The following is a 12,276-nucleotide window of genomic DNA, read 5'->3' as shown; positions in this document are numbered from 1 at the left end:
CATCTAATACTATATTTCAATAGAATACTTAGACACAATGTTTATATTATAATCTTGTATAGCCTCTTAAAATGAAAAACATGCGAGTTCAACCTACCCAGATAAATGGCCGCTAATCAAATGTACATTCATGTCACTATCAGAAGAATCCTGAAAAAAGGATGAGGATACTGTACAGAAGTTTAAAGCACCTTGCATATGTATTTTACGTTCTATTGTTCCAATATTTCTTTTGTCTTGTTCGAGGACCTCAATGAAAAGTAATGCTTTCACTGATAGGGCTTTCACCCTTGCAAAATATTTTCAATAATTTAAAAAAAAAATCTATTATCATTCCACTGTGCAGCCACTTACTTTACTCAATTCATTAAGAAGCATTTCTTCAACATTAACTTCATAGACTATCTGAAATATAAACAGGAAAAAAGATTCAATTATGGATTAGTAAAACTGTGTAAGATCAGAACATCTATGCAGGTAGCAGACTTTGTTTTATGGCCAAATGTAGATAACTACATTCAGCGGCAGAACCCAAAATTCAAACTACAGCAAGCCAAAGGAACACCAAAAACCTCCTAATCCTCATACAGTGAAATCTATAAATTAAGTAAAAATGAAACAAAAAATACTTACCTTCTCGGTGCCTGGATCTGAAATAAGCCATTTTTGTAGATATTTATTATGAATGACATACAGCGGCAGCATTTCAGATTCTTGTTCTTCTCCAGCCAAGATGCTCCTCACACCCTAATAATAACAGTTCATTAAAATCTATTCATTCAATAATGGGGTGTAGAGAATGATAAATTCTGATTAGGCCAAAAAAAAAAAAATTTTGTGTTGGCCACTTTTTAGGAAAATCCAAAAAATGGATAGGTCGGTAGGAAAACTTTTTTTTTAAACCAAAAATGTGTTTACCCTTAAAAAGTACAAAATACACAAAGTAATACAACAATTTTGGATTTGTATCGCGCACTAAAATAAGCTAGACCTTGGCCTCCTAGCCTAGTACAAGGCTATTTCAGCCTTATCAGCTCATGAAAAAAAAAATATTGTTCCTTGTAGTAAAAAAAAATAACTACATCGCAGACCCTGAATTTCGTAAAATTTGGGTCATTCGGGCGTGGCCAACACAATAATGTTTTTTATTTGGCCTTATGGCAGGAACAAGATGATGATGATATGATGATGATGATGATGATAATAATCAAATGAGGGTTATGATGAGGATGACAATGAACCAATGGTTATGATTATGACAAATATAAAACAATTATGATGATGATTATGATGATACTTATGATGATGATGATAATTATACTGATGATTTCAAATATAGTAAATAATATATAATATCCTTTTTGATTTAGATGATGATGATGACAGATATCTTGGATAGATATAAAGAACTTACAGGAGCTGTTGATTTTTGATGACCAAATAAAAAGGATGAGAACTTAGCAAGCATTCCAGAGTTTTCACTTAAGCTGTAACATGTAACTGTGTTCTGCAAGAATAAACAACCACTTAAGTTGACTTTGTAACATCAACAATACTTCAGTATAAACAAAACAGCATAAGCATGAGACAAAATTCAGAAAGAGATATTTTAATATTAAAAGAAAACATAAGTTAATGCAATTGTCTGACATCAACAATACTTAAATAAAAGAAACATTCATTAGTGCCAAATTAATTAACCGTAAAAAATTGAATTGAAGCCCAATGGGCTTAATCTTGAGAAGCCCATCTCAAATTGAAGCCTCCCTCTTTATTTGCAAAAGCAGCCTCGAAAAGAAGCCCATGGGCTTCTAACCATCGTAAGGTAGGATGGGCTTCTTTTCGAGATAGTACAGTATATCCACTGTACATGAATTTCAAAGAACATAATAAATTGAAAACACACTTGGTTTATACAGGATTTTAGGTGATTTAATGCTGGTTAATACAATCAATGATACAGATTGATGTTACAGTGGCCGTATTTATTGTTTTTAGTAGTAATTTCCTAAATGTACAGCATTTATTTTGAAAAGAAGCACCCCTCTTTACTTTGCAAAAGTAGCCTCAAAAAGAAAAAAAAAGGACCGGCTTCAATTCAAGGTTTTACGGTACTAGTGTAGTTCCTCGGGTATAAGTCACCTCGGGCATAAGCCCACCCCATACTTTACACCCAATTTTTCATACCAGCCTTTTTCGGGCAAAAGCCCAGGGTTCAATTTGAATGATTAGCTTAGCTGGCTTTTACAAAATACTCAAAAAAATCAAATATTGGCTTAATTAGGCATGCTGTGGTGAAAAATTGCCTTTTGATTGAAAAGGGGATTCCTCAGGTGTAAGCCCACCTCTCAACATCGGCCCAATTTTGTGTTCAGCTTATACCGCTGGAACTACGGTATTGACTTTGATCAAATTTTTATACAGGATTTTCTACAGTATTATCAGAAGATAAAATAAAAGCAAATTCAAAATATAAAAACAAAATAAAAATCTGATAAAGATATTTTTCAATCAGAAGGAAAACATCCCACAAGTTATTTAAAGTAAGTAAATGCAATTGACATCCTCATCTTAAGCACAATCCTAATTTAGTAATGATGTAATAAACATAATTTTATAATACTTTTCAACAAATAAACACGCTCTTCATGGTAAAAATACATTTAAAAGGATATTTTAAATTGTTATATTATTTTTAAATTATCACACAATATAGATATAAATTACCTGAATGCCTGATGTTGATGGGGAGAAGAGGTACAGTTGGTTGGTAGTCGTTGCTAAAATAAAACCAAATGGCTTCAGAAAAAAGGAAACAATAAATGAGATGAGTATCAGAAATTCCATTCATCAACACAAGGGTCTTAAGTTGGAAGTTCCAAGCCATTTTTAAGAGATCTGGTTATTTGCGGTTTACACAGCTACCTTTAGTTTGCTACACACGGTGATACGCATCACCAGCAGCTGACTTCCAGGAGATAATTGATAATAAAGTACTAAAAACATGTAAATATAATGAATTTCCAGGAGATGGGTTGATTTCGACAAAAGTGCGGGAGGCTGTCTTGAATTTCTCCTAAAACTTGCTGGACACTTTAAAATGTTGAAAACAGTTTAGAAAACATTGTGTGGGATTGTAACTATTTATGTTTAATAATAATCTTACGTAATTGTAGGCATATGGAGGAGAACACTGTATTCTAATAACAAAAATTGTACTGGTTTGCACTGTTACAACTGCACGTGTAAAAACCAAACACATCAACTAAATTAAATCAACCATCAATGGACAATTAAATACCTGGACGGTAGTGAGGGAGAAGGCCTCTTGACCATCCAAGTCAGCACTGATCTCAATGAAGGCTTCACCATTAGCGATGTTAGGCCAGTAGCGAACAATACCTTCTGGAGAAACCAGGATGACTGCCATCTCAACACCATCTTCTCCTACCACGATACCAGCTAACTTGGCTTGGTGGCTTAGTTCACTCGGTGGCAGGGCTAATTCTTTAAAAACTGTTGCCTTTACAATATAAAACAGATGCATAATGGTGAAAATCTGTTAAGGCACTGTACACTTAGTACAATCCTGTTTTTAAGATCCTAAATTTTAACAAGTAAGCCAATATATGTTGTTTCAATTAACGTAATTAGACTGAGGTTTACAAATAAGAACATAATTTAAACTTTAAACTTAGACTGGGTGGGGTTATAATCTCCAAAATTACAACCTGTACGTTCTTAATTTGCCAGGTTCTTATTATTGATGTTAAAACGACTGGCGGAATAAAGACAGTGTGAGTGAGTGGCAATGAAAAATGTGTTGCATTGTTTTTGGACATATGTTCACCGCATAGATAGCAAAAAGGCTTTTGCATGAAGACTACAGTTCGATTGATTGATTGTTCATTGATCGATTGATTGGTCAATGTCTTCCACTCCCTGAGTCCAGGGTGCAAGTCCTACTAACATCATGAGGTCTCACAAAAATAAATTCCACTCCCTAAGTTACGATGGAATCGTACGAAACTCATTCCGTATTGGCAGAGACTGCGAGTCTTATTGAGACTTTGTTTTTTTTTTAAACATCACTGTGTTTATTCCATTATGTTACAAGTCAATTGTTATAGTGAGAGAACGTCAGGTATATTACCTTGGCAAAACTTCTTTGCTCGAAGCACCAGATGAACATTTTTCGACCACACACCAGCCATGCCCATCCTGAAGCATCAACCTTAACTGTAATCTGGGTAGTACCTAATAAGGAAATTTAAAATAAAAAATAAACACCGAGTTGAAAATTCTGTCCTTTTAATAAATTAATGAAATATATTATTGTTTAAAATAATTAATTTGTATATATAAAATCTGTACAAAGATGTTTAGAAGATAAAAATTTAGAGAAAATACAATTAAAAAGCATGCTGGGAACAATTTAATAATATTCCAGGTCTGTAAACTGGATTCCTTAAAGGGGAGGGTGGAGGGGGCAGAAAGGGGGTCCATTAGTAATCAAAAAAAGGTTCAGGAGGAGAGCTCTTGTGGTGCAGGGATGAATCTTCTTGGAATGATGCAGGAGGCAATTTGCAGGCTGCAACAAAATCACAGATGGGTCGCATTTGGCCTGTGGGTCACACTTTGCTAACATGTGGAGTAAAGCATGTAAATGATGGATGATTTCATCATCACTTCCATGGTTTGGTTTATTAGAAAGGGTTATTTGCACAAAAACAGGGATTTGGCCCAACTATACAATAGACACCCCCACTTCATAAATAAGCAACAACTCACGGTCAGCAAGAGTGAGGGCTTCTGCAACTAAGACAGGTAAAGGTGATCCGTAACTCTCCAATTTATTTGATGAACTATCTTCTGCGAGGAATGACGACTGTAAAAAGGACCTCCGAGTTGCAGGGCTCCTATGCAAAATACAAGACCATAATTTTTGTCTATTTTTAAATATTGTCTATCCTAGTGAAATTTTAATAACTTAATTCATGAAAATATTGTAACAATTTTAATTTATTAGTCAGTCAGTTATGGGTACTCATTACTACAATATTTTTTTTTCCAGTTATACCATATGCTTTATAATCATTTGGGGATTACTTGGTAACTGACGTTACAATTCATCCTTTAATTATAGTCACTTTATATTAAAAACATGAAAAATCTACAGGGAATTATTTTTTATTGCTACATTGTAGTACTATGGGAATAAAATATAGGAATTAAAAATGTTATATATACATATATATATATATATATATATATATATATATATACATATATATATATATATATATATATATATATACATATCATGTAAATCATCACCACCGACACACTATTCACAGTACCGGCAACTACACATCTAATAGTATAATACGCTCTCCTCCATTAGATTGTATATCTTCTAATGTTGTATATTTCATTCATTGTGATAAATGTAATAATGGCAATTATGTAGGCGAAACAGGATGCTCCATTTATATTAAGGCTTAACACTCATACACAGGGTGTAAACAAATATATAGCTATGCTAATAATATATTAATCTATTAAACATCCCAGCCCATGACATGAGGAGATTTTTTTTTTATGGAAACAAATTGTAAAATATACTGTATATTTCCTTGGTCTAACATAGGCCTAAGCCTGCCTTGTACAAACAACTCAGGCCGACCAGATCTAGCCTAGACCTAGGCCTAGCCTAGGTACTCGCCCCCTGCCTAGGCCCTACTGTAAACAAGGCCTCCTGTCCCTGCCTGGCTAGGCGGCCAAACAGTAAACCTACCGTGTACTGACGTTCGGTGAGGGAAGAAATGATCTTCTGCTGCTCGTATTGAAAATCCCCATACTTCTACGACCGGTCGATCTACTTGATCTTGCAGAACCAAATGATGAGTACCGATGGTATGAAGATCCCTTTACATTCTTTGGCGTGGACATTTTGAAAAGGAAAAACCCAAAGGAAGCCTTGCAAGCCTAGGCCCAGCTACCTATTTACCTTGGCTATACACACCAACTTTACACACACACACGCTCGCGCGCACACTTTTCCAAAAAACGAATATAGCGCCCACTAGAGGGTTACTCTCTGAAAAAAAAGAAAAAAAAAAGAAGTCTTTGTACAGGTCTGGTCAGGGACCGGGGTTTTGATTGGTCTTTTGCAGCTTTTGGTCTATAATTAGAATCCACCAGTGGAGGATCCACTTCTGAGTTGAAATTACTGACGTTTATGAACTATCATCAGTTCATATTATATGTCACCGTTTCAACAATTGAGAATTTTTTTTAATTATGAACCGTATTGAAAACGGAATGTTTCACCTAACCTAAATTTAGTTTGTTTAACTTTAAAAGATATTAAAATATAGGCCTATGTTATTAATATTATTTATACTTTTGAATGGTAATTATGTGTATTATGTTTATATCTTTCTGGTTTGAATGAAAAAAAAACCAAAAAAAACAAAAAAAAAAACCCTTGGCTTATGTTCGGCCATTTCAAGCTTCTTACAGGCCGATGATAGGATTATGCATAGGACTTGATATACATCAGCAGTTGTCATAACAAAAGAGTTACCTTCATGGTTACAGCATGCATGCAAAGATCGTACGCGGCGGATACCCTACACGGCGCTGTTTAATACACGATCTTTTGTTACTTTTTTCGCCAGTGACTTCACGGTAAATTGTATATAATGGCATATAACTTCATTAAAAAAATTGCAAAAAAAATGATTTTAATGTTGATTCTATTATTAATGTCATATCGAAAATCCCCTCTAAGAAAAAAAAATCATTTGGTAGTTCCCTTACATCCTGACCACTCTTCATCAAAGAATTACCGTACTCTCTTCGTGATTCGTCTGTGATTTACAACATGGCAACTGCATAACAAACTTAATAGGCCTGATAGATTGATTAGAGGCCGCACTAAACAACAGCAATACACCACTAATGGTAATTTGGAATATCTTTCCTTTAGAAAAGATTAGACAGCCATAGAATCATTTTCCACATTGATTTGTTTCTCTGTTTTCACTTTTTCGATGTGTAAAAATTATGGTATATAATGATCCTGACGTTAATACTTTGCATCTACAGAATGAGCAAGTTAATTTTAAATTGATACTTTCTTCTTCGATTTTTCAGTGGGACTTACAATTTTAATGATTTTGGCATCGTGCTGTGACTATAGTAATTATTATATTAGTCACATTAAATTTCGAAAAACTGCAAAATTGTTGATAAAGAGCTCATTTCAAAACTGTACTTTCGAAAGAATACTTCATTCACTCAGTTGGTGGAATAATATTTATGATTATTAAAATGAAAAATAATTATATGATATCACCAATTACGTGTATATCCAACAACTACAATCTGTTGCAATCGCATCGTCTTTGAATATTTTCCTGTCGTCATATTCAGACTTTTTTGAAAATGAAATATTATCCCAATTCTGTACATCCCTCCTCAGAAATGAAATTGTCCATAGAAAATTACTAGCGAGACGCGTACGACGATTGACGAAGCAAAAACGAGACAGACGAACAGATTCATAACAAGGAAGTAAAAGTGTAGAGTTTCTGTAGAGAATAAAGAAAAGAAATTATTGAAAATGGGGTCTAACGCTTCGACACTTCTGCAGGATGAAGAGATTCGAGATATTGAATTAGAAACAGGCTGTAAGTAGTAATAACTTTTATATTGTAAAGTATAACGGTACTGTCTTTCTGTAGGCTTAGGCCTAGCCAGGGCACTATTTTGAGTTTGTGAGTGCTAAACACGCCCTTATAGTGGCCAATAGACTACATATTGGGGAACTCGTACCGAAGGTACAACTTCAAAAAATGTATGCTTGTGGCGATACCTTATTTTATGACATAAAATGTTTGTTTTCTAATAACATCACTCACTATCTGCTTTTAATAGAGAGCCTAGTATTTTACAATTTTAATGTTTTTCTAATTTAAATTTTAAAGTTGTGGATTATGCTTGTTAAATGTACAGCTGAGTAATACAGTTATTTACCAGGGTCTCATCCTATTCTTAAGTGAGTTTGTTCTTTCCTTCTCAGTGATAATTATTGATTAGTGAACTTATCAATAAAGGATATATAAAATTATGAAAATAAAAGTTGATGTTACTTCTTTGGAAATTGGAACACTGTGTGTGATGCATCGAAACCTGTAATAAGACGGTAGTGAGATAGCTCATACTTCCTCAATTGAATTGTTATCAATGCTTCAATTGTTAGCTACAGGAAGTGGAACTCTCCGCAACAGTAAGCTACAGAGAACATTTGACGTTGTCATACCTGGACTATAAATCAATGACTAAGAAAAATATAATCCTCCAGGCCAGATAGCAAACACCCCTAACTCGCATCTTTTTAATTTGCCACCAGTGCTATTGTATTGCGCGTGAAGTGATTGAATCTGGCTTGTTTAAAATACAGTTAGAAATTATAAAAACTTCCTTCCTTTTTAAAGGAACCTAAAAAAACTGTATGTATTGGGCCCAAAGGAGAAATTTATAATTACCCTCTATTTCCAAAATTCCTATTTTCCTGCAGCAGTGGCACCAGAAATTTACCGACAAGGGGTCTGACATATCCAACGGGGGTTCGAGCCAAGGTGCCGATGAGGCCTCGGTCGACAGCCTAGAATAAAAACTCCCTTTTAGGTTTCACTGGGAGAGTTTTTATGGCTTAGTATGATGCTCCAGTGATTGGACGTTATTTAGATAGGCAAATTAATATTTTTTTATATTTTTGATCCGATGACCTAGTCGTGCGTCGTACGACAGGGGGTCCAGGCCTGTCCTACGGAGCGGGAAATTGCCCCTCCTCCTGCTGGCACCACCAATAGCATATTAATAATCTGTTTAAATTTCATTTCTTACCTATGGGCAGTGTGTTCTCATGTACCTATACTGTTTTCTTTTGCTAGCCCACCTTTTTATTTTTTACTAAAGTAGTGATTCACAAATGCCCCCTAACAGTAGCATGTTTTTAGACCTTTGTTTAATTTAATATAAGCCATGGACTCTAATTTAAATGTATTTCTAGATCTTATGACATGTGGTTATACTGGAACAATGAGTCACTAGAATTTAAGATAGAATATAATAATAATGAAAACAATAATGATATTAATATTGACAATAACTAACAGAATTAGGAACATCATTCCTATTAATATATATTAATCGCTCTAATATAAATTTAGCTTTTTTAATCAAGATCTTGCACTTGGTTTTTTTTCTTATTTGTTAGGCTATCATTTATGACCTTTGTATGCTTCACATTTGCATTCTGGTTTTTTTGCCATTTCGGTTATTGGCATTATTGTAATTACTGTTTTGGGTATTGCCGTTTCAAATTATTGCCATTATGGTTATTGCTTTTGGGGTTTATTGCTAACTACCTGTGTTCTAACTTGAAAGTCTGATGCCATTAGCCTGTAGGCCTAACCATGTGATAATACAATAGGTAATACATAATTTATCACATTTAATGTTATTTTCTTTGTTATAGTTTCTCACAAACAGATATTGAGGCTTTACAGTAGGTTCACGAGTTTAGACAAAGATGGAAGTGGAAGGCTTGGGTGTGTATTTTCTTTTGTTTCCTTTTATTTATTTCATATATTTATTTTTTTAGGCAATAATAAAAGAACAAGCATAACTAATTATTTAAAATACTATCAATTAAACAAAAGTGGAGGATTACATAAAAAAGTGAATTATATTCTATGAAAAGATTAAGTATTATTATAGTTATCATTCCTGATGATGACATAATTAATGTCGAAATATTGATTCCCAACACGATGGCGTGTATTTCAATACTTGGAGTATGTATTATACTTTCTTATAGTTACATATGTTATTGGACAATGTAAATATTTTTACTGTTCTGGGTTTCAATTGAAAGGTTCATAATTGAATTTTCATATTTTAGTAATAAGCTCAACACATCTATCTGCTATAATGATAGTAGTTTATTCGGAAACTGCACTGTTGAAACAGTGGCACACTTTACATGATAAAAGATTCGTCCAAAAGTAGATGTAATAAATGGCAAATAAAACTACAAACAGAATACAGTAAAGAAAACAATGTCTTAAAAACAAGTTGAATAAACATCACTCAAGCAATTGACAAGGCCATCTCCATCCAACACCCTCCCTCATCAAAGTATTATTAGGAAATGATGGCCATGTCAATCTCCTGAGTGACATTTAATCCATTAAAAATAAATATATATAATACAAAATCAACATAACTCAAACTAAAAATTTTAAATGTAGTAAATCACAAAGGAAAATGAATTAAACTGGAACACAAATAAATTACAATTTAAAAACAACTAAGATGTTGAGAACACTGAACATCCATGTTTGTTGGTTTACTTTCTATTCCAACGTGGGAGTGTGAAGGCCTGTCCAGACTTTCAGATTTTATTTCACAAAAAACTGTTGTATGCCCGTATAAAGTCATGATGTGCCTATATATGGTCATGATGTGCCTATATATGGTCATGATGTAATGATGTCATTGTGATATTTAGACATCATGACCATATATAGGCACATCATGACCATATATAGGCACATCATGACCATATAGGCACATCATGACCATATATAGGAACATCATGACCATATATAGGCACATCATGACCATATATAGGCACATCATGAACATATATAGGAACATTATGACCATATATAGGCACATCATGACCATATATAGGCACATCATGACCATATATAGGCACATCATGACCATATATAGGCACATCATGACTATATATAGGCACATCATGACCATATATAGGCACTTTCAAAATTCATGTCTGGACAGGGTTTAGAAGAATAATATTACTGAGTTTTTTTGTTTTGTTTTTGGGGTTTTTTAAAATTTTAATTTATTTATTCCTTTCAACAGCAAGGAATCACCACTTACAATGGTAATAAAAATATAAATCTTTCTTTTGCTTTCATTAATCATATTTGTTACTTTGTAGACGACAGGATCTCCTACGAATTCCAGAACTTGCTGTAAATCCGCTAGGGGACAGGATCATACATGCTTTCTTTTCCGACAGTAAAGATGGAAATATCAACTTCAAAAATTTTATGAAAACATTGGCAATTTTTCGACCAATCAAGAAGAGTGATAGTGAGGCTGCTGTCAACAGTGTTGAAAGTAAACTTAAATGTAAGTGCTGTCATTTTTTTTTTTTGTATCATGGTTTCTTTAAACCTGATCCACTGTCAATATCATTAATTACAAACACAATCCCATCCTGCTTTAATATGTTTCCTAGTACAGGTAGTTAATTTCTGCTTCATGAGAAATAATAATACGTATAAATCATTTTTATTATTATTAGGCCACTTATTGTTAATAGGATTATAGGTCTCACTACCATTATTAGTTATTGATATATATTCAAACCTTTCAGCCTCTTTTGTCAACTTGATTTCATTTCATTTATTTCCTCCAAAAAACATTAAAATTGACAAACACAAGATAACAAAGCAAAAAACAACATGCCATACAGGATTGCCAAAAAGTGAACTGAATCACTGTCTAGTGCCTCTCCGATGCCAATGAGAACATAAATTAAATTAGCATAAAATATTCAAGTAAAATAGGCCAATCAATAAAATTTAAATTTAAATATATATATATATCAGTGAAATCGGTCAAAATACAATAAAATTTGAAAAAGAATTGCAGCAAAAAACAAAATAGAGAACTTGGTTGTCCACTCTGCCCCGAAGTTGAATTTTAACTTTAAATTCTATGTCTGTTAGGTCAGCTTTGTTAGCTTAGCCTTTTTCCCCCTTAGGTTTATTCAAATAAAATACATGAGCTTGGTGGGCTCCTATTGTATTTACAAGCTCCCTGGAGTTTCTTGGAGGTACATTTCATAATTTTAAATATCACTTGCATTTATTTTAAAATTCATATTTTTTATTATTATCTAATCCTTGCATTTCTTATTTGTTTATATGGAATTTATTGATGATGATTAATAGAATTTGATTGATTAATTGTTTTCAATCTCCTCCGTTAACCAAGACTTTTCGGACCAAAAAAATAATTCATTTTATTTGCATACAGTACAATAATTAAAATGTTCCAAACATATATGAACAGTTTATAACTGGCCAAAATGTATGTTCAATGTATTAACATTATGGTGCTTCTTCACCGTCGTTTGTCAGAATTCCACTAGCACCTTCACAC

At 33.3% G+C, this 12,276-nt stretch overlaps 2 protein-coding genes across 2 annotated transcripts in view; one reads left to right on the top strand and one right to left on the bottom strand.

Moving 5' to 3' along the window:
* LOC117108470 (nuclear pore complex protein Nup133-like) overlaps positions 1-6,070 on the bottom strand; it is a 27,021-nt gene extending 20,951 nt beyond the window's left edge. Inside the window, exons 1-9 of the mRNA XM_033250484.1 lie at positions 5,798-6,070; positions 4,792-4,919; positions 4,154-4,257; positions 3,302-3,523; positions 2,728-2,799; positions 1,415-1,507; positions 634-747; positions 355-405; positions 98-150 (exon numbers count right to left, since the gene is read on the bottom strand). Of these exons, the coding sequence (XP_033106375.1) occupies positions 98-150; positions 355-405; positions 634-747; positions 1,415-1,507; positions 2,728-2,799; positions 3,302-3,523; positions 4,154-4,257; positions 4,792-4,919; positions 5,798-5,952 (992 nt within the window). The 5' untranslated portion in view covers positions 5,953-6,070. The remainder of the gene's footprint in view (positions 1-97; positions 151-354; positions 406-633; positions 748-1,414; positions 1,508-2,727; positions 2,800-3,301; positions 3,524-4,153; positions 4,258-4,791; positions 4,920-5,797) is intronic.
* A 1,462-nt stretch (positions 6,071-7,532) lies between these two features.
* LOC117108458 (calcineurin B homologous protein 1-like) overlaps positions 7,533-12,276 on the top strand; it is a 10,497-nt gene continuing 5,753 nt past the window's right edge. Inside the window, exons 1-3 of the mRNA XM_033250470.1 lie at positions 7,533-7,697; positions 9,551-9,623; positions 11,045-11,238. Coding sequence (XP_033106361.1) covers positions 7,631-7,697; positions 9,551-9,623; positions 11,045-11,238 — 334 coding nt within the window. The 5' untranslated portion in view covers positions 7,533-7,630. The remainder of the gene's footprint in view (positions 7,698-9,550; positions 9,624-11,044; positions 11,239-12,276) is intronic.

The sequence above is a fragment of the Anneissia japonica genome, unplaced genomic scaffold (genome assembly GCF_011630105.1).
Source record: "Anneissia japonica isolate Jap-2015-1 unplaced genomic scaffold, ASM1163010v1 scaffold3940_len624931_cov186, whole genome shotgun sequence".
Classification (NCBI taxonomy): Eukaryota; Metazoa; Echinodermata; class Crinoidea; order Comatulida; family Comatulidae; genus Anneissia; species Anneissia japonica.
This window is presented reverse-complemented; position numbering and strand designations above follow the sequence as displayed.